General features: G+C 42.8%; 1 protein-coding gene across 1 annotated transcript in view; it reads left to right on the forward strand.

Annotated features, from left to right (window-relative positions):
- Nucleotides 1-25,790, forward strand: part of LOC118222925 — a 243,830-nt gene that overhangs the window by 139,973 nt on the left and 78,067 nt on the right. Inside the window, exons 23-29 of the mRNA XM_035408864.1 lie at nucleotides 14,365-14,460; nucleotides 14,545-14,790; nucleotides 15,749-15,808; nucleotides 16,217-16,342; nucleotides 16,427-16,903; nucleotides 17,261-17,308; nucleotides 17,690-17,815. Of these exons, the coding sequence (XP_035264755.1) occupies nucleotides 14,365-14,460; nucleotides 14,545-14,790; nucleotides 15,749-15,808; nucleotides 16,217-16,342; nucleotides 16,427-16,903; nucleotides 17,261-17,308; nucleotides 17,690-17,815 (1,179 nt within the window). The remainder of the gene's footprint in view (nucleotides 1-14,364; nucleotides 14,461-14,544; nucleotides 14,791-15,748; nucleotides 15,809-16,216; nucleotides 16,343-16,426; nucleotides 16,904-17,260; nucleotides 17,309-17,689; nucleotides 17,816-25,790) is intronic.

Below are 25,790 nucleotides of genomic sequence, written 5' to 3' on the forward strand. Positions count from 1 at the left end.
ACCCAGTTAAAGTTGCTGTCATCATGTAAGAAAAAATTACATGGTTGCAGTTCAAATACATCATAAACCATTTTGTAGGCCACTGAAAATCTCAGATGAAGAGTCACTGAAAATCTGGAATGAAAAGCAGATGCAGTCTGTGAATCTGCTCTCTGTGAGTCACACAGGTCATCTCACACACCTGTAACCTGCTCTCTGTGAGTCACACAGGTTCATCTCACACACCTGTAACCTGCTCTCTGAGAGTCACACAGGTTCATCTCACACACCTGTAACCTGCTCTCTGAGAGTCACACAGGTTCATCTCACACACCTGTAACCTGCTCTCTGTGAGTCACACAGGTCACCTCACACACCTGTAACCTGCTCTCTGTGAGTCACACAGGTTCATCTCACACACCTGTAACTTGCTCTCTGTGAGTCACACAGGTCATCTCACACACCTGTAACTTGCTCTCTGTGAGTCACACAGGTTCATCTCACACACCTGAAACCTGCTCTCTGTGAGTCACACAGGTCATCTCACACACCTGTAACCTGCTCTCTGAGAGTCACACAGGGTCATCTCACACACCTGTAACCTGTTTAACAAGTTGGTATATCCCAGAAAAACAGCACACCTGTATGGGAGGTGTGTGCATGTGTGGTAGGGGAAGCTGGGCTGTGTTGAAGGCAGTTCAAATTAGAGCATTTAAATCCACCAATAAAGAATTTGATCCATGTTTAAATTTACACCATGTTAATTTGTAGCTATACCATGGACCTATATAAACAAGCAGAAAAAAAACAATTTTACAATATATTCACTGGTTTTCAAATTATATTCAATATTTTACAGAATAAAGAAAAGTATATAGATGAATGACAGAATACAAAGAAATAAAGTTTAGCATTTATAAACAATAGGTTAGTATTAACCGGCACGCTGAAACGGCAGACCGGAACACGTGCGTATTCTAACAAACAATAACTTATTCATTCATTCAATATCACAACGAATAAACAACCAAATGCTAAACAAAATGTGAATATTCAACTATTTAATTCAAGCTGTGTATACAGTATGTTTAACAGTGATATACATGCTCAGTCATTTACAAATCAAAGAGTCAGCCAACACGCAATAGTAGGCTAAATGAAATGGCCTGAAATACGCCTGCCGCCGTATCAGATTTACAACTTAAAACAATCAAATAAGTTCCAACAGAGTGATGGCAAACCAACCTATCTACACAAAATCACAAGCTATGAAATACACATGTGCAATAACTAAGTTGTGACAGTTGCACTTATAAATTCTCACGCGTTGATATAAAGACATTACATGCTGAAAAATAAATTAAACGTTACCAGCCTGAACATAAAAGTAGCGAATTTCGTTAATAACATAAAATGCATTTATCAATAACCGCAGCGGTAAATAACAAAAAGTATCCGCTTCGAGAAACAAGATAACTCGTACTTACCCTTAAAGACGCGAGGCAAACAAACAGGAGCAAGTATGTAACAACCCATTCTCCCACAACGACCAAAAGAAGTTCCATTTAAAATTCTTACGCCTGGGCCACACCGCTTACCTCACGTGTGCGTGACGGCTACCTCACTGAACTGCTGCAGCTCGCACGCATGTGCGTGTCCACACCGCCAGCGTTGCTGCTGCGGCGCTGCTTCTGCCAGCCCCATCTTTCTACATTGAGTTTGATTTCATTTCATTATAAATGTAATTTTTATTTAGTTTAGACAGAATAAGGTTAAGAAGCGTGTGCTCAATTGTAAAATAATAATAATAATAATAATAATAATAATAATAATAATAAATAAATAAATAATATACAGCAATCCCTCTTCACATTTTTTTAATGTCTGTGACATATTCAGATATAGCCTAGACATTGAAACTATAGTGGAAGGTGTCAGTTATGTAATGTTGCTGGTATGATGTCAATATGACTATCAACAGCTCTATTCAGTCTATTTTTGCTGAGAGCCGCGCGCCTCGCGTGAAAAATAGGCGCCTCGCGTGAAGCGGCAGGTAACCTTTACATCAAGTTTGATATTTTGCTTCATTTCTCCACAGAATCACTAAATCAGGGTGAAGATTCTGAAGAGAGAGGAGTGGAGACTGAGGGGGGGAACTCTAAACACCCCTCCTCTGGCACTGTCCCGTCCAGCACTCCTGAGTCTCCACCTGCTGCTCCACCCAAAACAGGAAATGAAGAGGAGACCTTCTACAGTGCGCCATCCAGCCCCTCTCCTCCCCGCTCCCCTAATTCTCCCCCCATCCAGTACCAGCTCCAGTACAGTCAGGACCAGGAAGTGGAAACAGAAAGAGCAGCAACAGCAGAATCTACTGATGAGACTGGAGCCAATCAGACAGCAGGAGACCAAAGGCAGAGAGAAGGGGGGGGGGGGGGGGGGGGGGGGCAGGATGGAGGTAGTGATGGGGGCGGAGCTCAGCCCAGTGGGGCAGGAGGGGAAGGAGCTGAGAACCCAACAGCAGATCCAGCCCAGGAGCTCCCCAGCAGCCCAGAGGAAGAGGAGGATATTCAGGAGAGTCAGACAGGTAAGTACAGAGAAGCAGCAGGTAACATTCTCAGTGAGACTCAGGCAGCTGCTCCTGCTCATTCTCTTGTGTGCAGGTGCTCTTGCTGCTCAGATACAATTACAGGTAGATTTATTTAGGTAGATTTATTTTATTTCTCCATAGAAAGATTAATTCAGGGTGAATATTTTTAATTTATTACACTGTATTACTTAAGATAGAATAATGCACAGGTTATTTTTTTGTGTGAGCAGCAAGGAGGGGGAGGAGCTGAGAACCCAACAGCAGATCCAGCCCAGGAGCTCCCCAGCAGCCCAGAGGAAGAGGAGGATATTCTGAGACGGGGTCCAGACACCGATGGGGGGGCAGCCCAGTGTAGTGAGGCAGGAGGGGGGGGGGGGACAAAAGTGTCCCAAAACCAGATTCAGATCAGGATATAGACCCCAAATCAGCAGAGGAAAATCTAAGTGTCCCGCTCACTGAGCCATTAAGCACAGCTGATCCAGCCCAGGGACTCCCAGACACCACGGCCCGTTCCCCCCCTCACACTGGGGCGAGTGAGGAGTCCTGCTGTGCAGAGGAAAGCCCAACATCAGGCCCAAATCTGGAGCCCAACAGCACCTCTGAGGCAGAGGAAGAGAAGAAGAGAGGGAGAGAGGAGAGGATGGAGTCTCTGGACAGAGGGGTGAAGTCCCTCCCAGAAAAGCCCCCCAAACCCCACAGCCCCTATAAAGCCCCTAAACCTCTATAGCCCCTAAAACACCCTTAAACCCTTGAGCAGGACTGTCCCAGAGCACACAGGAGGGAGAGACACAGGAGAGCGGGGCACTGAGTCACATGACACAGGATGAAAAGACTGCAGACACAGGAAAAGCAGCTCCTAAGCCTGAGAACACAGGAGATCATTTAAAGAACTGAAACTGAACTCTGAGCGGTGCTACAGTGCGTAAGACACAAGCAGGTTTTTAATTGGTGTAAATTGTATGAATTTAACCAGATCCCTTCCACTTTTTATTTACTTTGTTTGCTTTATACATCTGCACCTAGTATGTGTTTTGGGCTCTGTGTCTGTGTTTTTGTGTGTGTGTGTGTGTGTTAGTAAATCTGCATGTGTCATATGAAGCTCTAATTAAAATTCGGCTCATACCTTGTAATTCCTGCAATATTCTGGTGTCTAATTTCCATGTAAATAGCAGATAAACTCCTGAGGAAAGTCTGTTATCTAATCTAGCTAACTGGTGCTATACTTTATTTATGGCTAGTGGTGGAAGCTATAATCTCATTATCTTCACTTTTCTATCAGGGGAGCCAGTCGTATTGCTGCCACACCCCACCATTGTGTTCTGTTCTGTATTTAATTCCTTTTGGCCAGCTATGGAGGTGTTTCTGTGCTAATCCTGCTCATTTCTCTTTCATGATCTGTAGATTATAGTGTGTGATGTGCACCAGTGGAGCCCCTGTCACTTGTGTATACTGAAGCCCAAAATTAGAGACATGGATCCATGTGTTATTAGAACCCATTGAGAATGAATCATTTTTACATTACATTACATTACAGGCATTTGGCAGAAACTCTTATCCAGAGCGATGTACAACAAAGTGTATAACCATAACCAGGAACAAGTATGACGAAAACCCTAGAGAGAAGTACCGGTCCAAGTTACTGAAGGTTAACTGAAGGTTAAACTGTTTAACACTAACCCAAACGAGAACAGCAACAACACAGTCCATGCAACAATACAAGCAGTAGTTAAGACAGTTAATGCACCTAAATCACCTACAAAACAGCTACCTAGTTACAACCCTAAGCTTACAGTCATTTACAGGGAGGTAGGGAGGGATGGGGAGAGGTGCAGCCTGAAGAGATGAGTCTTCAGTCGTCGCTTGAAGTGGGTCACAGTGTCTCAGCTGTTCTGACCTCCACGGGGAGGTTACTCCACCATTGTGGGGCCAGAACAGACAGGAGACGTGTTTGGGAAGCGCAGGTGCGAAGAGGGGGAGGTGCCAGGCATCCTGAGGTAGCAGAACGGAGGGATCTGGCTGGCATGTAGGGTTTGTTATTGTGATATTGCATTTTCTATTAAACTGAGGGCCTCTTTTTGAATCATTATGGGTCATTGAATTAAAAAAAAAAATCATTCTATAATATTCCATGCCCTGTTTTGTATTGTGATCTATTTGAAATTCTCATGTACAGTAGGTATACACTGTATGGAGAGTCTATTCCATCTGACCAAGAGGGGAGCCAGTTGTTCCACAACCCTTAGGGTACTTCATACATATGGAAACACAGCTATAGCGACTCGACTTTACACAGCAGCTGCTGCGCCTGCCCCTCAGCATGCAGAAATATAGAATGACCTCATCAGCAGGCAGAAATTTAAATCTCTCTGTAAAAATTTACGGCCGTTGGAATAAGTGCGTCCATATCTCAACTGGTAAGTGAAAAATAGTGGACAATATTACATTTTATAAAATGTAATTTGTGTTAACACAGTTTCCGTTTGTCTAATATTACCTTTTGTCTAAAGATCTGAAACCATTCAGACTAATATTCAATAATAGAGAAAATCAGGAATGGGGCAAATACTTTTTCGTGGCATTGTATTTATAAGATACATATAAAAGCAATATACAAATAAAATTGTTTTGATTTTGATTAAACATTTATCCAAAGCGTGAATTTCCCACGATCTTCCTTGAATAATAGAGTTTATTTATTTATTTACTTATTTAATTACTTATTTAACGTTGTCTTATGTTGCAATACATTAACACATTTCATGCAGAGTACAGGCGCCCTAAGTATTGTGCTTGCAGCATTGTTTGGATTCTTCTGCTATCGTTTAACATACCAACAGCTAAGGGCACGGCCGACTCACATCAAATATGATTTCACTTTCACTTTCACTTTCACGATGCTTCTCCGGAGATACGTGCTCATAATAATCCGTGTAATAGCCCAGTGTGATGGTGAGCAATGGCACACAGGCACGTCAGAATCACTACGGCGTTATTTGTCTTCGCGAACTTCACATTTGGTAAGAACGGTTGTCCTAAATCCCTTCGGTAATTATTCGTTAAATATGTGCAATTTAAAAGTCAGAATCTTTTTCAGAGGTTGCATGTTTAACCATCGAGCTAAAATCAGATTAATATGCAGTTGGCTAAAATAACCGTATAGGCTGTAAACGAACGACCCTACCTGTTTTGTATTTTACGTATCACCGAGTTTCTGACGTTACCCAGAAGCTTTCTAGCTGTGAATTCGTTTTTTCTCTTTCTGTCTTTTTTAGATATAATATTCTGGTGCATGCTAGTCAGAGAGTGAACATATTTTCAGAGACAGACTGTAGGACTATATAGACGACATACTAAATATACATATCGAAATATGAGATAAAAACAAAACATAACACAATGACGAGAACAGGCCATTCAGCCCAAAAATGTTCTCCATTTTCCTAACTAAATTGTAGCTAGGGCTCTGATTACCTACAGGCGAGATAGTATCTAACACCGTATCAAGCCCAGTCTGGAAAATCCCCGAAGTTCATGCTTCTATTACGTGGCATGGCAGGCTATTCCACTCAGCGTTAAAAAAATGGTTCTTAATGTCTTTTACGGAATTTAGCTTTTACCTAATTTCCATTTATTTCTCCTCGCTCTGCTAACAGAACTCAACCTCGTAATCTCGTAGTTCACTTTGATAATCCCCTTTATAAATATATCCCCTTTATTATATAAATGTATGGGCGTGAAGGACGTAGATGACACTTTTTTATATCACCTAGTGTAATATATGTTACACTTAGAATAAATATATTTTATAAAAATGCAAGAGGAAGAGGTGAGTTTTATGCCTGGTTTTAGAAGTGCAGACTGACTCTGCTTCCCTGCCATGGTCGTGCTGACAGTTCCTCAGCAGAGAGGCTCTGTAGGAAATTCTTTTTAATTTTGGGGACAAGAAGTCCTGAATCTTGGGAATGGAGAATTTGTGTGGGAACATACAGTGTGAGCAGGTTGGAAAGGTGTGAGGGGGCTGGACCACAAAGTGATTTGTAAGTCAGCGGCAGTACATTGTATGTATGTTTTTCAGTAAAAAGTGATAAATAAATGAAAAAAGTTTGTAGAACAGCAAAGACCTAAGGACAGAGCCCTGTAGGACCCTACAGTGGTCTGAGGATTTATCATTAACATGAACAAACTGAAATCTGTCTGTCAGGTATGATCTCAATCATTGGTAAAATAAATGGTAAATGGACTGCATTTATATAGCGCTTTTATCCAAAGCGCATTACAATTGATGCCTCTCATTCGCCAGAGCAGTTAGGGGTTAGGTGTCTTGCTCAAGGACACTTAGACATGCCCAGGGTGGGGTTTGAACCGGCAACCCTCTGACTGCCAGACAATCGGGCTTACCTCCTGAGCTATGTCGCCCCATTGGAGTACTTGCCCACAAATTCCTACACACTCCTTGAGTGTGTGCAAAAGAATGTCATGGTCTGCAGCAGAGCAGCCCAATCCTGTTCCTGGAGATCCGTCCTTCCATCCTATAGGTTTTCATTTCAGCCCTAATTTGGCACGCTTGATTCTACTAATTAGCAACTGAAGGACATCTCTAATTAATAAATGCGGTGTGGTTCGTTAGAGTTGGAATTAAAAAATACTGGAAGGTAGATCTTCAGGATCAGGATTGGGCAGCCCTGTTCAATCAAATGCTGTGCTGAGATTAATTAAGACGAGTATAGGAGTTGATTTCTGATCTGAGGCTAAAAGGAGGTCATTAGATCTGGTCTCTGTGCTGCAATGGGGTTATGAACATGAAGGCTTTCATCAATATTATTCATCTTCAGCAAAGCGCTGAGCTGTTTGGCTGCAGCCTTCTCAAGTATTTTAGAAGAGGAGAATGGAGCTAGGGCTGTAGTTTTTTAGGATTTCGGGGTTTAAAATTAGGCTTTTGCACCAGGGCCTTGATGACAGAAACTAAACTGTCAAGGAGTTGGGTACAAAACCAGAAGCTAACAAGGCCAGTTAACGAGGGTAAGCAGAGGCATGCCCCATACCAGTCAGAGTTCCTTTAGTAATTTGGCTGGTAGTGGACTGTAGGGCAGCTCACAGAAGTCTGCCTCAGAGTGAAATAGTGACCCAGAGTAAAACAGACCCTCAGAGTGAAATAGACTGTTTACTGTGCTGAGAGGGAGTCGGCTGGTGTGAGAGATAGTGCTGAAAACATCCTACTGGATCAGCGTTATGTGAACCTTTGGGTCTCCATAATACAGTCTAATCATGCTTTGTATTGTTGGAAAGCTGATGTCATGCAGAAGAAGTTGGTGTCTTTGGTGCTGGGTGCTGGGTGCCGACTAAATCTTGGTACCTATGGGTCAGCGCCCAGCAAGATGCAAAGGTGGACCCGGTGTGGTATGCTTACAGAGATAGTGTATGCAGGATCATCGATGTCCTGTTTAGTCACGATTGAGTCTTCATTTGATGACTAGGTGTTTTGATTTTATCTTTTGGGTATACAAGGGGAAACATGGAATGGTTCAGGGAGACTCATCAACATGGTCTCCTAGGCATTATATGCATATAGTCATCTCACTATACACTTTTGGACTACTGTAAATTGCCACTATTGAACACACTGTACAATAAACTATATTCATTTTGACCTGGCATTCCTCTTTGAAGCTTACATCTGCACTCCTAGTAGTTTTAAGGTCCTAACATACACACAGAACTCAGGACATCTGCACCCTGTAGTCACTTGCTTATACACTAGTGTTGTAGCAGGATTTATGCAGGCTACACAAGCCAGAGGCACGTCCACGCCTACCATGATAGACAGCGATCAGTATAGAGCCACACTACTGGCGGAAAGCGGTCTCCTCAGTCTATGCATAACTGTTAGGACAGAGGAAATGTTAAAACATTATTTTGGAGTCAGATAATTGAGATATCATTAAATTACTCCTGTTCTAGTAGCACCAGGTGAGACTACACGCGTTCCTTCACCACTCAGATACTTCCGCTGCGTGTGGAAGGGGTTTCTTACAGGATCCAAAGGACAAATTAGGCTCCTCCCTGCCCTGCTGCTTTAGTGGAGAAGAGTGCAAGGGGAGATCTGTCAGTGATCCACTGGTTAAAGTGATGCGATTGATTTTATATACACTTGGGCTTTTGTAGATTCATATCTTTGATGTGGCACAACATTTCAAGACCAAATACGATATGATATGCAAGAGGAGAAAACTGGCACGAGTCCATTGAACAAATGTAGCAAAATATGGGTAGCATTGCTTTGGAAAACCGCTTGCTTAGAATCACAGTGCAAAGCAAATCACAATACGAGGAGTTACCTGGAAACTGCAGCAGTTAAGCACTTGTGGGTGTGTGACACCTTTCAGCCAGCTTCTTTGGACAGTGCAGACGCGGGTTTTCTTCAGATTTTTTTGAGTGCTCAGTATTTATGTTTGTAAAATCAATATTTCATCACTGCAATTTAAAGGAGGCCCCCCTCTCTCATTTTCATTTTCCTGAGCAAAATAATGAACCATGAAATTCTATTATGAATGGGTTATATTTGCCAGGTGTCCTGGACTAGTGCCAGCAAAGGAACTTAACTGATCTTTTCTCTAACTTCATTTATTGTATCTGTATACTTGCTAACCTGTTAGCTCAGATTAGAGTAAAAAAATAAAAAATTTCTCATGATTTGTATTAATATACTTTCTTGCAGGTGATTTCATGCCTGAGATCATTGTCCAGTCTAATGGGAACTTCACACTACAGCCTAATGTTCAGGGTCCCCTGGAGGAAATTTTGTGGAAGTGGAATCATCATAAGGTGGTTGAATTTTACCAGAAGGAGGTTGTTGAATACAGGCAGTTTAAAGGACGGACGATCCTGGACCTCACAACGGGAGCCCTGACCCTCACACATCTCACAGAGGCTGACAGTGGGGAGTATGTTGGTGAGCTGCAGATCAAGGGAGAGCTGGTGTACTATCATCAGATGGTGAAAGTGTTTGGTGAGTTTCCTTCTACTGAATGACCAAATCCCAGGTAATTGTGGGCTTTCATCAAAAAAAAATTAGCTGTATGTTATAAAAAGTATATACACTGTCTACTGAAATACACTTTCAACCATTTTGTGGGGCAATAAAAAATGTTTTTGTATGTCCAAGCAGGTAGAAGCATGGCATTTTACATTATTTCAAAGCGCTTCACAAGTCGGTCTGTAACCACACGGTTATGAGTGTGAATATTGCTAAATGGCACAGAAGTTATACCTGTAGTTTCACAGAGTTCTCAATTAGAGCCCGACCGATGCCAGATTTTTGGGTCCGATGCTGATTCCGATTTTGGAGAGTCCTAGCCCACCGATTACCGATGTTTTGACCGATATTTTGTCAAAAAGTGCAACATTTTCAAATCAATTTGAAAAACGTATATTTTATTAAAGTTTTTATATTTAAGAACATTTAACTTATAGGCAAACAAATAAAAATAAACACACAAAGAACTTTTTAGATAAAAAAAAGTAAAAGATGGTATTAAATTAAATATATGTATTAACACCATCTTTAAGTGTGTGAAATCAAAATAACTCCACACCTTGCTTTTACTCCTTTCTTTTCCAGCCATCTATAAAAAATTAATCTAAAAAAAATCAGTTTTCCAGGTTCAAACATGTATTTTTATGAATATTATTATTATTGTTGTTGTTATTAATTTGTTATTATTTCTTAGTATCTATTCTCAGTACATTCATTATATTTTCTTATTTTATTCCTACTACATGATCTCAAAGAGTAAGACGATCTAGACAGCTTCCCTGTCCATAAGAATTAGGCGGTGAAAATAACTACAATGCGCTCCGACACGTGACTAGATGACACACTCGCTCAAACGCATTAGCTATTGACACAGCCTCATTATTTCTTATTATATATTCTCAGTAAGTTAAATGAATTATATTTTCTTATTTTATTTCTACTATATGGTCTCAAAGAGTAAGACATTATCTAGCGGAGCTAAAGAGTGAATCAAGTGTAACGTTAGATGAAATTAAATTGACTGGATGAAATAGCCTACGTGAAAAAAACTACAATGCGCTTTCGTGCAGGTTACCCGCGCTAACTGTTGGTTGATTCACTTCTCCAAAAGCAATCCTTCTCTCATGTTATCACGACAAAACTAGATAACATGGCTTATATGATCCACGTTAGAAGTGTTTTTCTGCGTTTTTACTGTCTGGTTAGCTTGCTACGATGACGCGTGACTAGATGACACACTCGCTTGACACAGCATCATATAGTAGCTAATATCATTATCTCAGATACAAAAACAAATGTGTGATGCATTCAATCACCATTTTATTTTGGCTGGTTATTTATTTGAGAATACAGCGATGTCCTCTGGAAATGTAGGCCTAGATCCTACGCTGCTTATGTGCTCACTGCCACTTCATAAATGATTGCTAGCCAGCTAGCTTGCTAAAGTGAACCAAATATGTTAGCTAGCTCGCTCGCTTGATAATGAGGATTGATAAACATAGTGGTCGTATAAACGCATTTAATTAAAAACTTTCACTAAATATACATACCTTTATTGCGGCAATGAAATCTGTGCAGACAAGTCTTGCAGTGGAGAATATTTGAAGTGGCACGAGTGTCAAACGTCTTATTAGAGAAGTAGCGCGTCAGCTGCTGCAGTTCACACTTGTATTAGAGCTCCCTCTACTGGATAATTCTAGTAAATAGCAATTACAACGTTCGAACAGACAAGTACAGATAAATAATCATTGTTTTTTGTTTATTATACTTACTAAAATATCGGGACACATCGGCGGCATAACTGGCGATCCCGATGTTGTCAAAAATGTCAGATAATGGCCGATATATCGGCCACACCGATATATCGGTCAGGCTCTATTCTCAATCATAAGTCATACTCGATCATGTGGGTCAGGTGTGTTAATCCATGAAAGACAATGCTAAAGTTAGCTGTGAGGTCACAAGCCTTTGTTTTCCATGTAGATGCTGTAGGTAAACCAGCAGTCACCTGCCAAGTGAACGGCCCCTCAGTAACCCTGCTGTGCTCTGGGGGCAACAGACCAAGCACTCAGTACAGGTGGGAGGGGCCTGCCATAGAGCCCCAGCCAGGGTCCCAGCTGAAGATAGAGGCAGCAGAGAGCTCTGATGCAGTCTACACCTGTGTGCTGCACAACCCTGTGGGTGAGAGCAGAACAGACTTTCCTGTAAAGAGCTGCTTCCCTGCTCCAGGTAAGGCCCACTCAGCTGATGTAGGGACTGAGCACAGGCCTGCCATCCTGGCTGCCACAGTCCACCCCTAATGCTCATTTCACAGGTTTGGTTAGCTGTTCCAGTTGTTATGTAGTCCAGCCCTAATCCTCAGTTCACAGGTTTGGATAGCTGTTCTGGCTGCTATGCAGGTCTGTAGTCTAAAGCTTTTAACCAGAGTTTTTAACTTAAGTTAAGCATACTGCAATTTTTTTTCCCACTTGCTCAATTTACAATTTGTTCATGTTCTGCTGTTCTCCTGGGGTTACCAGTTTATTTTTCTGTGCTATCCTGTGAATTCCATGGGACTTCCACCCAAATTTCTCCCTCTGGTCTACAGCATAGAGTACTGGGTAAAGGCCCTGTTCACGGTACTGTTGGGGTCCTACTAGGGGTTAAATGCTCATGTACCCCATCTACCTCACAGTCTCTGACACATGACTGAGGCACATTGATTACTACTGACCCCAATCATCCCCAGCACTGTCAGCTGAGACAGCTGTTGCTGAGCAACCAGTCAACTTCAAATTAACTGCCATTTCATTAACACAGGGAACTAAATAAATCATCTTCTAAGGTCAGAAATACAGAAATATGTTTATATACATCTTTCAATAATCAGATAAAAATGGTTGAGCTTTATCTTTTATATTTTTCTAACATGTTCTGTTTTTCTTTATGTTTTTAGGAAGCGCCTCTGTCATTATTTCTCTAGTCATTGTCCTCCTCCTCTTCATCATTGTGGGATTGCTTTTATTTTACTACAAGAAATACTACAAAAGTAAGAGTCTTTTCAAATAACACATGAAATGATATTAATAAACGCATCCATATGCAGATCCTGCTGGTTCTGGAGCAGTTACTCAGGACTGGAGTCAATAGGGCTGCACTCCGGTTGTCTCCATAAAATGAGCACAAGCTCTCCAATACTGTGGGACTGAAAGCCTACACATTAGCGCTGCTATACCCATGACTAATAATAATAAAAATTATATTTTTACATTGTAGAAAGACAAAATGAAGAGGACATGGAAGCTCAATCTGGGGGTAAGCTGTAGAAATGATGGTAATGACTGTGATGATGCTACTGTGAAGCACGATGAGTAATGAATAATATTTCATATCTTATATTGTAGAAAAAACAAGACTGAGAGAGAGAGACTCTGAAGCTGCAGTAAATGGTGAGCTGCAGAAAAATGTTATTCACTCTGGCCTTAGAGCTGCAGGTGATGACATCACTCCCTCTGGTACTTTATCTCTGAACTTAAAACACTGCAGCTGCAGGTTTCCTCCAAAAAATTAACATCTATACAATGTATGCCTATACAGTACTCAATGACAGGTGTATTAAAATCAGATGTATTCATATTCATAAACTTCAGATGTAGGCGTGCTGCTGGTAAAACTAGATAAATTAAATCTGTGAAACATTTCTTTTGAAACAGAAGGACAACAGCTATTACCAGCAGAACCTGAAAACGTTGAGGAAACTCCAGGTAAGGCAGAATTAACTCTGTGCTGAACAGGAACGTGTCTCATAATGAAACAGCAGTACTGAAATGCCTCTGTTTCAGGGTTGGGATCAATTACCCTGCAATTCAGCCAGTTCAGGAAAGGAAATATATTGTGAAATACCCATAAAACATTGTGGACATTTTTCAAGCAATTAATTAAATTTGAAATTTTCTGAGTCGGCTTGACCCTTAACTGTTGACCGTTAAGTATTTTAGATGATTGACCAGATAAGTTATCATATAAACCTTTTGTAAATGTCCAACAAGTGACTAACTATGCATTTTCTCTCCCCATTCACAAAAGTCAACACTTGTCCTTCATTTTGGTTCAGAATTTAAGTATAAAGTGCTACTTGAATGCTTTTACTTTGAATTTGCCAAATTGTGAAGGTGAAGACCAAATGTTCTGCATTACATTGTATATTGCATTGCATTATTGTGTGTGAACAGTGAGGAAACATGGGGATTGAATCCTGGCCTTGATGTAAAGCTGGATCAGATATTCACCTGTGAGCCTCTTTGCATTTGTACTGTACTCAGCACACACAGCGTCATTTCCTCTGTTTCCACAGGAAGGGTTATGGAAACACCAGAGCTGTATGGAGACTGGTGGGGCTCAGGTAAGACCTGTGATGAGCATCAGAACACACATCTGACTGAGAGTAGAGACTCAGACAGCTGTTCCTGGTGATTCTGTTATATGCAGGTGCAGTAGTTGCTCAGTCGCTGTGTGTGTGTGTGTGTGTGTGTGTGACAGAGAAAGAGAGAGAATGAGAGAGCAGGAGAACATGGATGGTGAGAATGAGGGAATAGTACACTGAGTACAGAATGTATTTGAGCAGGAATAGACTACAGCAATAAATAAAGTACACTTTCAGAAAGAAGGGTACTAAAAGGAGTCCAAAAAACTACGTGTCACAGGGGTGGTACCCTATAGGTACAGAAAATGTACATTATGTCCTCTGTTTCTGCAGCAAAGCAGGTTGCAGGCTGGTTTATCTCAGGTAAGACCCATGATGAGCATCAGAAGACAGCACTGACTGAGCAGCACAAAGGGACTGATGGGAGTGCTGGAATTTCACAGGAGGAGAGTCAGACAGGTAAGTACAGAGAAGCAGCAGGTAACCTGCCAATCAGTCACCTGCTTTACATCAGGTTTAATATTTTATTTAATTTCTGCACAGAATCACGAAATCGGGGTGAAGATTCTGAAGAGATAAGAGTGGAGACTGAGGGGGGGAACTCTGAACACCCCTCCTCTGGCTCTGTCCTGTTCAGCACTCCTGAGTCTCCACCTGCTGCTACATCCAAAACAGCACCAGCTCCAATACAGAGTCAGGACCAGGAAGCGGAAACAGAAACAGCAGATCCAGCCCAGGAGCTCCCCAGCAGCCCAGAAGAAGAGGAGGATATTCAGGAGAGTCAGACAGGTAAGTACAGAGAAGCAGCAGGTAACATTCTCAGTGAGAGACTCAGGCAACTGTTCCTGCTCATTCTCTTGTGTGCAGGTGCACTTGCTGCTCAGATACATTTACAGGTAGATTTATTTAGGTAGTGTGGCACCGCACGGGGCGTGACGGTGCAGGCGGGGCGGCACAGAAACGCACAGACCGGAGGTTTGGGGAAAAGTAGCCCAACAGGGCCTTTTATTCACCAAAAGTAAATACCCAACCCAAAACCCAACTCAACAACAAAAACCTCCTGTCGGAGTTAACTTAAAGTAAAGCGAACAAAATTAAGAAACAACGGCGTCCGGGAGACCGCGGAGGGGATCCCTCTTCAACTCAGGAAGAGGGATGTTGTCCGGCGTCTCCACCGGCTTCTGCAAAATAGGGACAAAGTTATTAAACGTTTTTCAGCTCTCCTGCCGCCCAAAACCCCCTCCCCACAATGGAGACAAACAGCCTCCTTTTAATCTCCCAGCCATCTCCCTGGAGTGGCGGCAGCTGTGTTGCCTCATTGATGGCAGGTGTGCTGCCTGCCAATGAGGGAGGTGAGGAATGTTCAATCTGCCGCTCTCCAGGGTCCTGTGGCTGGGCTTCCTATTGGGGCGCTGTCCTGGGTTCTGAAGAGGCGGCCTGGTGGCCGGTTTTGGCTGACGCCTATAGGGCTGGGAGGGGCACTGTGGAGCCATGCCCCGATCCACGCCACAGTAGATTTATTTCATTTCTCCATAGAAAGATTAATTCAGGGTGAATATTTTGAATTTATTACACTGTATTGCTTAAGATGAAAAAATAACCCTTGCATTATTCTGTGTGAGCAGTAAGAACAAATGGGGATTGAATCCTGGCCTTGACGTAAAGCAGGATCAGATATTCACCTGTGAGCCTCCTTGCATTTGTACTGTACTCAGCACACACAGCCTTATTTCCTCTGTTTCTGCAGTAGGCCCTCAGGAAAGGGCAGAGCTGTATGGAGACTGGCTGAGCTCCGGTAAGACCTGTGGTGAGCATCAGAACACACATCTTACTGAGAGTAGAGACTCAGCTGTTCCTGGTGATTCTTTTGTATGCAGGTGCAGTTGTTTCTCAGTCGCTGTGTGTGTGTGAGTGTGTGTGTGCGTGCGTGTGTGTGCGTGTGTGCGTGTATGTGCGCGTGTGTGTGCGTGCGTGTGTGTGCGTGTGTGTGAGACAGAGAGAGAGAGAGAATGAGAGAGCAGGAGAACATGGTGAGAATAAAGGAACAGTACACTAAGTACAGAATGTATTTGAGCAGGAATATACTACAGCAATAAATAAAGTGCACTTTCAGATAGAAGGGTACTAAAAGGTGTCTAAAAAACTACAAACGTGTGTCACAGGGATGGTACCCTATAGGTACAGAAAATGTACGTCATTTCCTCTGTTTCTGCAGTAAAGCAGGTTGCAGGCTGGCTTAACCCATTTAAGACCCATGATGAGCATCAGAAGACAGCACTGACTGAGCAGCACAAAGGGACTGATGGGAGTGCTGGAATTTCACAGGAGGAGAGTCAGACAGGTAAGTACAGAGAAGCAGTAGGTAACCTGCCAATCAGTCACCTGCTTTACACCATATTTAATATTTAATTTTATTTTTCCACAGAATCACTAAATCGGGGTGAAGATTATGAAGAGAGTAGAGTGGAGACTGAGGGGGGGAACTCTAAACACCCCTCCTCTGGCACTGTCCCATTCAGCACTCCTGAGTCTCCACCTGCTGCTCCTCCCAAAACAGAAAATGAAGAGGAGACCTTCCACAGTCCCCGATCCAGCCCCTATCCTCCCCACCCCCCTAATTCTCCCCCCCATCCAGCACCAGCTCCAGTACAGAATCAGGACCCGGAAGTGGAAACAGAAAGAGCAGCAGAAGCAGAATCTACTGATGAGACTGGAGCCAATCAGACTGCAGGAGCCCAGAGGCAGAGAGAGAAGAGGGGGGGGCAGAATGGAGGTAGTGATGGGGACGGAGCTCAGCCCAGTGGGGCAGGAGGGGGAGGAGCTGAGAACCCAACAGCAGATCCAGCCCAGGAGCTCCCCAGCAGCCCAGAGGAAGAGGAGGATATTCAGGAGAGTCAGACAGGTAAGTACAGAGAAGCAGCAGGTAACGTTCTCAGTGAGAGACTCAGGCAGCTGTTCCTGCTCATTCTCTTGTGTGCAGGTGCACTTGCTGCTCAGATACATTTACAGGTAGATTTATTTAGGTAGATTTATTTCATTTCTCCATAGAAAGATTAATTCAGGGTGAATATTTTGAATTTATTAAACTGTATTGGTTAAGATAAAAAAAATAACCCTTGCATTATTCTGTGTGAGCAGTAAGAACAAATGGGGATTGAATCCTGGCCTTGATGTAAAGCAGGATCAGATATTCACCTGTGAGCCTCTTGCATTTGTACTGTACTCAGCACACACAGCCTTATTTCCTCTGTTTCTGCAGTAGGCCCTCAGGAAACAGCAGGGCTGTATGGAGACTGGCTGGGCCCAGGTAAGATCTGTGGTGAGCATCAGAACACACATCTTACTGAGAGTAGAGACTCAGACAGCTGTTCCTGGTAATTCTGTTATATGCAAGTGCAGTTGTTTCTCAATTGCTGTGTGTGTGTGTGTGTGTGTGCGTGTGCGTGAGTGTGCGTGTGTGTGTGTGTGAGACAGAGAGAGAGAGAGAATGAGAGAGCAGGAGAACATGGTGAGAATGAGGGAATAGTACACTGAGTACAGAATGTATTTGAGCAGGAATAGACTACAGCAATAAATAAAGTACACTATCAGAAAGAAGCGTACTAAAAGATGTCTAAACTACAAACGTGTCACAGGGGTGGTACCCTATAGGTATAGAAAATGTACATTATTTCCTCTGTTTCTGCAGCAATGCAGGTTGCAGGCTGGTTTATCTCAGGTAAGACCCATGATGAGCATCAGAAGACAGCACTGACTGAGCAGCACAAAGGGACTGATGGGAGTGCTGGAATTTCACAGGAGGAGAGTCAGACAGGTAAGTACAGAGAAGCAGCAGATAACCTGTCAGTCAGTCACCTGCTTTACATCAGGTTTAATATTTTATTTCATTTCTGCACAGAATCACAAAATCAGGGTGAAGATTCTGAAGAGAGAAGAGTGGAGACTGAGGGGGGGAACTCTGAACACCCCTCCTCTGGCACTGTCTCGTTCAGCGCTCCTGAGTCTCCACCTGCTGCTACACCCAAAACAGCACCAGCTCCAGTACAGAGTCAGGACCAGGAAGCGGAAACAGAAACAGCAGATCCAGCCCAGGAGCTCCCCAGCAGCCCAGAGGAAGTGGAGGATATTCTGAGACGGGGTCCAGACACCGATGGGGGGGCAGCCCAGTGTAGTGAGGCAGGAGGGGGAGGGGACGAAAGAGTCCCAAAACCAGATCCACATCAGGATATAGACCCCACATCAGCAGAGGAAAATCTAAGTGTCCTGTCCACTGAGCCATTAAGCACAGCTGACCCAGCCCAGGGACTCCCAGACACCACGGCCCCTTCCCCCCCTCACACTGGGGCGAGTGAGGAGTCCTGCTGTGCAGAGGAAAGCCCAACATCAGGCCCAAATCTGGAGCCCAACAGCACCTCTGAGGCAGAGGAAGAGAAGAAGAGAGGGAGCGAGGAGAGGGCGGAGTCACAGGACAGACAAGCCCCGAAACCCTACAGCCCCTATAAACCCCCTGCACCCCCTACAGCCCCTAAAAAACCCCTAAACCCTTTAGCAGGACCGTCCCAGAGCACACAGGAGGGAGAGACGCAGGCGAGCAGGGAACTGCGTCACATGACACAGGATAAAAAGACTGCAGACACAGGAAAAGCAGCTCCTAAGCCTGAGAACACAGGAGATCATTTAAAGAACTGAAACTAAACTCTGAGCAGTGCTACAGTGCGTAAGACACAAGCAGGTGTAACAGGCTACTGTAAAACTGTATGAATTTGGGCAAATCCTTTCCTTTCTTTGCTTTATACATTTCCACCTGGTCTGTGTTTGGGGCTCTGTGTGTGCGTGTGTGTGCGTGTGCGTGTGTGCGTGTGTGTGTGTGTGTGTGCGTGTGCGTGTGCGTGTGTGTGTGTGTTAGTAAATCTGCATCTGCCATATGAAGCTCTAATTAAAATCCGACTCATACCTTGTAACACCTGCAATATTCTGCTGTCTAATTTCCATGTAAATAGTAGATAAACTCCTAAGGAAAGTCTGTTGTTATCTAATCTAGCTGACTGGTGCTATACTTTTTTTTTTTGGCTAGCAGCAGCAGCTATAATTTCATTATTTTCACTTTTCTTATCAGGGGAGCCAGTCGTATTGCTGCCACACCCCACCACTGTGTTCTGTTCTGTATTTAATACCTTTTGGCCAGCTATGGAGGCTTTCTGTGCTAATCCTTCTCATTTCTCTTTCATGATCTGTAGATTATAGTATGTGCCGCACCAGTGTGGTCCATGTCACTTGTATATACTGAAACCCACAATTATGAAGAAATTAATCTATGCATTAGCAGAACCAGTTGAGAATAAATAATTTGTTATTGTGCCCTACAATCGAGGTGGCGGTGGTTCTTACGGGAAACCCATTAACACTGCGAAGGGCAGGAGTCCAGGCTGTCATTAATAACAGATTTAAAGATAAAAATCTGCACTTGAAAGTTTCTATTTGGACCTCCCTAAAATACACATAATGAAATCAAATATGTTTCAGTGGGACCACAGGCTCTTTGCAGCAGTCAATTTCGCAAATAAAATGTCCTTTTTTTTTTATTGGGAATAATATTAGGGTCATCCCCATGCATCAACAATATAGAACATGTAAGAACCCACATGCCTAATATATCTGAGAGCCTGCTAGCGTCCAGTTTCTTATGGAGATAGAAAGTGGCGAGCAATACAAGATGGAATCAGCTGTTGATTTTATTAATCCCACTTAAAGAACATTAAATTACAAATGTATGTATGAACACAAAAATGCCCTACGTTTATAATCAGGCAGAGCAGATAAAAGTATTTAATGAGTAGTTGTGACTCACTGGAACAATTTCCACCACACCGGCAATCAGTAAGCAATACCAAGACTCCTCAAACACGTCACACCGTTCTGAGGAAATGAATTGACTGATTGATTGAAATTCTTTATTGATCATTAAAATCCAAGAGGCCCCTCTAGCCAGAGATGCCCCAGATACAAAAATCATCAAAAGGATAAAGACACAATAAAGTGCAAAGGCTTATTTCCATTGTGGTCCTTTTTTGCGGGGGTGGGGTGGGGTATGGAGGGTGTTGAAGGGGCATCATGAAAAGGCAGCCAACGGGCTGGTAGCAGCTTCTAAATATACATCATTTCATTTAAAAAGAAAGATCAAGCACAATACAAATGTATAACAATATTAATCCATAAATATTCCAATATACAGTTCATGATGGGTGTTGGGGATATATATGTTTGCTGTTTTTGAGTCTTTCTTTTAAATGTATTTTGTTTTGCCACTGGGGTGCGCTGTGGGGCATTCCCCAGGGCTAAAGGTAGGCAGGTGGGGAGTTTCAGGAATGCATCGAGGAGCACACATGAGCTGTGTCCAAAGCATCTTACGTCCTATCGAGCAAACAAGTTGAGTACCATACTATTTAGGAGGTTCCACAGAGAGGAACAGGCGGAGCCATCTTTGGGTCTCATAAATCAGAGGGGAAGAGGCAGAGCCATCTTTGGGTCCTATAAATCAGAGGGGAACAGGCGGAGCCGTCCTTGGGTCCCATAAATCAGAGGGGAAGAGGCAAAGCCATCTTTGGGTCTCATAAATCAGAGGGGAACAGGCGGAGCCATCTTTGGGTCCCATAAATCAGAGAGGAAGAGGCAGAGCCAGCTTTGGGTCTCATAAATCAGAGGAAGAGGCGGAGCCATCTTTGGGTCTCATAAATCAGATGGGAACAGGCATGGCCTTTTCACTACGGGAATGGGCCATCTTACAACACTTTCGCGGTACCTCTGGAATAGTATGCAGGATATTTTTCACATGCTGACCATCGTGTACTAAGAATATACACTAAGGAGATGACAGTGCGCTTTCTGAGCACGCGGTAGCTAGGTGGATGCTTTGGCCCAAGAGAGAGGCGATGGCACAATAACTGGAAACTTTTTTGTATCATTTTGAAATGGAAATAAACTTTTATTTCCATTTTTTGGACTTATTTTTGTATGTGTCAAACTGGAATTATGGAACTGACAAGTAGCCACAGCAAAAAGCTTCATGAATTCAGCTCTGTTAATTGCTGAGGAAGTCAAAGTTTCTTTTAGAAAATCTGGCCGCTACGTGCCAGTTTGCCCAACACTCCCATCTGCTGGTGACATACTGTAATTGAAACCCAAATGTGGCTTTAGCCAACAGCAGTCTGACCAGGCATCAGTGCTGTGGCTGATAGATACTGCCCAGTGCAGCAGTGTTTGCGTGCGTGAGTGTGTGCATGCATGTGAGGATGTGTGTGCGCATGTGAGCCTGTGTGTGTGTGTGTGTGTGTGTGTGCGTGTGTGCATGTGTGTGTGTATGTGTGTGAGTGAGTGTGTGTGTGCATGTGAGTGCGTGTGTGTGCGCATGTGAGCCTGTGTGTGTGTATGTGTGCGCGTGCATGTGTGTGTGAGTGTGTGTGTGTACGTGTGTGCATGTGAGTGTGTGTGTGTATGTGTGTGCGTGTGAGTGTGTGTGTGTATGTGTGTGCGTGTGAGTGTGTGTGTGTATGTGTGTGCGTGTGAGTGTGTGTGTGTATGTGTGTGCGTGTGAGTGTGTGTGTGCATGTGTATGCGTGTCCGTGTGCATGCATGTGTGTGTGTGTATGCATGGGTGTGCATGTGAGGAATTGAACTTCAACTGAACTACCATATAAAGAAATGATTAACTCTCATCTTCATAACCAGTCCTGACCTCATTTAACTTCTCCTGTTCATGCTCTCAAAACCATGCATTGATTGTCACCTCTGTTACTGCAGTGTTTTCTTGAATTCAGTTTCTGTTATTGTTCCTGTTAATGCATAAGGCCAAATTTTATAATGTCTTACGATATGTTATTCCAAATTTTTGAGTGCTTGTTTCTTTTTTTTTGTAATACTGTGTGTGTACATGGTAGTGTATTTTTTGCCATACCAGTTTGTTTGTCAAGCATTTTAAAAAGTCCATGATCGCCCCCATTCCTTGTTAGCATGCCAGTAGCCAGGGCCAGATCTATGGCGGGGCAAGGGGGGGGGGGGGGGGGGGGGTGGGGGTGATAGCACCCCAACTTTTTCCTCTGCCCCCACAAAACTTTGCAGATAGCTAGCCGTATATGAGCCCTTGCATTCGCAAAGCTCGGCAAATATCAGAGAAATCATGCAACTTCCGGCATGCATCAGTTTTATATGTTCAATAAGCAATTCAATAACCATTTGATTAGTGTTTGGTTTTTGATGTTACCTGTCTGTTATACTGTAGTTTGAATTGGGCCACCACCAACAACAACTGTTAAAAATAAATAAATAAATAAATTAATTAATTAATTATCTAGACTATACTGCCCTACAAAGCCTAACTGCAGTAACTACACAAAGGATAAAACTGAGAAAAATGGCTTTAAAGTGTTTTAACTGGCCAGCCAAATGGGTTATAGGTATATAGGTGATATTGCACTAATTGTACATGTATTCACGGCTGGCCAGTTAAAACACTTTAAAGCCATTTTTCTCAGTTTTACCCGTTGCGTAGTTACTGCAGAAGGCTTTGTAGGGCAGTATATAGCAAAGCAGCCTTGCTCAGCAGTAAACCCGGATCATAAAATTTCCGATAAGGATGTGAGGATAACCGTAATCCACACACGTATCTGAAAGGGACAGTTCACATTTTTACACCCAGGTCGGTTGAACAACTCACCACAAATTATGTGATAAATTTGGGACTCAAGCCCTCTGACCTGGTGAATGCACAGCTCCCTCGTTAGCATTGTTACCCAAATAATATCTCATGGGGCCTGAGAATCACCAACTGGCAGTTATTAAACAAAGACACCATTATAAAAGCAAACTTAAAGACTTTTTCATATGTTCATTTGCTTGCATGAATTCGTATCTTGTAATCGAACGTGCCAGTATAGCCCAATAAAACTATTTTAGTTAGTTTTGGATCACCTTTGGACCTTTAGTGTGAAATTCAGACTCTGAAATGTCCTGCGTTCCAATGACGCAGCGTCCCATGTGCTGGCGAGAACACTGGCCCCATGGATTGGCCATGTTCACTGCACAGTGACCCCTGCAGCTTTTGAGATTTCGAGGAGAGCAGAAGTGTCAAGGCGGTCACTGGTGGATTTTACTGTAAGGTGATTTTTGGCAAGCTGGGATGGTTAAACGTTATGCGGGTTACGGCTGTAGCAATACGTGCTACCTAGCTGGCTGGCAGGCGAACTCCTAGCCCAGCGACGAGTTGGAGAAGTCTGTAAATGAATAAAATATGCATTTATCCAGTTCTTCTTTATTCTCTATATCAATACCGGCCAAGACATTCTGATTACAAGGGCACCACGGTGGTGCAGTGGACAGCACTGTCACACTGTCGCCTCACAGCAAGAAGGTCCTGGGTTTGAATCCCGGCCTGGGCCTTTCTGTGTGGAGTTGGCATGTTCTCCCCGTGATCGCGTTAACGCAGAATCCTACGCGATCTCTGAGTCTGATATTTACTTCCATACAGACATGGGCATGCGCATAAATTAAACGGAAAATATCGAGTCAACCTTGAGATGAAATATCACTATGCGATGCAGGCCTGTAAACTGTATCGCACACACTGTGTCTTGAATAAAAAGATGCCCCCCAAAAATCTGTCTGTCCCCCAAATCACAGCAGTCTAGATCCAAGTAGCTAATAACCGTTTTGGGAATTGGGGTTTGCCGCATGCACATATAGGTTCACTTTCACATCAGGTACTTCACCTCAGATATGTATTAAAGTCCGAAGTCCAGTATGCTATGAAAGCGCGCAATGGCAGACAAGCGCCACAGAGTCACGGCGTTATTCTTCATCTTCGCCAACTTCAAATTTGGTAAGAACTGTGACTGACCTCGGTAATTATTCATTGTATGGTTTACTTTTTCACATGTTGCTTGTTTAACTATCTTGTTAATATGCAAAATAAACCAATAGTAGGCAAAACTAATATAACCGTGGCCTACAGGCTGTAAACTACGAACTGAAATTCACTGAACTCCGCTCTGTGCCACTGCACTTTTACAGTTAGAGCCGTTAAAATCCTGTGAGATTTCTGCCTGAGGAAGAGCCTCTGACCGCCGGCGGTGTTGACTGCATGGAACGAGCCTACCTGTTTTGCATTTGACGGTTTCACCGAGTTTCTGACATTACTGTGGTATTTTCTACCTATGAATTATATTCTAGTGTACTCAACGAGTGGGCACATTTTCAGAGAAGCTTAAGACAGAAGGCTACGCAGCCGACATAGCCTACTGAATATAGTACGACATTTTCGTCAAAATGTAATATGGGATAAGTGCTCTATCGGGTTACAGAGACTGCTGTGTGAGTTAATGACTTTGTCATGACGTCTATATAGATAAGCGCACGGAGACAAATATATGAGTGAAAGCGAAAGACTTAAATGAGACTTTATATGTCAATTAAACGTAATATATTTTACGTTTAGAATGTAAATGTAGACAGGAGGGATGAGCTGAGGCACGATTTGTGTCTGTAGGCTATTAGATTCCGTTCAAATAGTCTTATAAAACTATGTTTCTTATCCGAGTATCTGTACTCGCATATTCTCGGTCAGTTATTCTAGTAAACGGGAACAGACGGATGTCAGTGTGCCCCAACCCCCCTGAATTGAATAATTTATTTTGGGGACTGAATTAATAGCCTACTCTCCGGTAATTAGAATATTAGAATAACTACTAAGAGTAAAAACCAGGAACGCAGCTGCTACACACAGACTCAAACTTGCAGAGTTTGTCATCCAAAATGCTCAATGACAATAGCGTCGGTGTCAAAAGTTACACTTTAGTTGCTGTATTATTCACAAAGGTATATTCACATTACGAGGCCCGTAAGCGGTTGGTCGTAAATATTTTCAGTGGTTTCTACACCAAGTAAAATTACTGCTGGTGGTTTTTAAATATATTAAACGTGTTAGTAGATATTGTGTGTTGTAGGACTTCTAAGGTTGTTATATGAAGCAATACAGTCACAGGAAGTGTGCTGTTTGCAAATATTAAACTGACAATAGATTTTATATCAATACGACTTTTACAGAATTGAATCTTTACTGTAGCACAAAATTGAACAATACAGAATAGCAGATGATACACAGGAGAAAACTCGGGGACAAGTTCCTGGAACAAATGTAGGAAATACGGGCAGCACTGCATTGGAGGAGCGCTTGTTTGGACGCGCAGTGTCGTGTAGATTATAAAGATAACAGAGCAACCTATGAACTGTCTGCAGCATATAACACTTCTGGGTGTGTGTCGCCTTTCTATTTTGCCCAGCATTTATCCTCTTGTAAAAATCAACGAATATTACCTGTTTCCCAGCGAAAAATACGTATCTGTAAAATGCCAGGTGTTACGAATGAGTTTGTCAAAATGTTGTATGTTCTGGGTGTCCAGGACTAGTGCCAACCAAGGAATTTAACGGATAACAAGCGAGTCTCCAAGTTTAAGCTTCTCGGTTCTTTCACTATAACTGCATACCGGCGAAGCAGATTTTGTTGAGCGATCATATTTTTTTGATGTCGTAAAAAAAGAACATGAATTTACATGGATATACCTGAAATAATATCTGCTGTAGTAAAATGTACGCAGACTTTGGTCTTTTTATTCTTAATAAGTGAAAGATTCACATATATTATAAAGGGTATTAAGTGGGTAAAAGTATTTATAAAAGACTTTCTGTCCTTCACAGCACACACTCAAAAATAAATAAATTTTAAAAATCCAGTTAATCAT

This window comes from Anguilla anguilla, chromosome 3 (assembly GCF_013347855.1).
Source record: "Anguilla anguilla isolate fAngAng1 chromosome 3, fAngAng1.pri, whole genome shotgun sequence".
Taxonomy (NCBI): domain Eukaryota; kingdom Metazoa; phylum Chordata; class Actinopteri; order Anguilliformes; family Anguillidae; genus Anguilla; species Anguilla anguilla.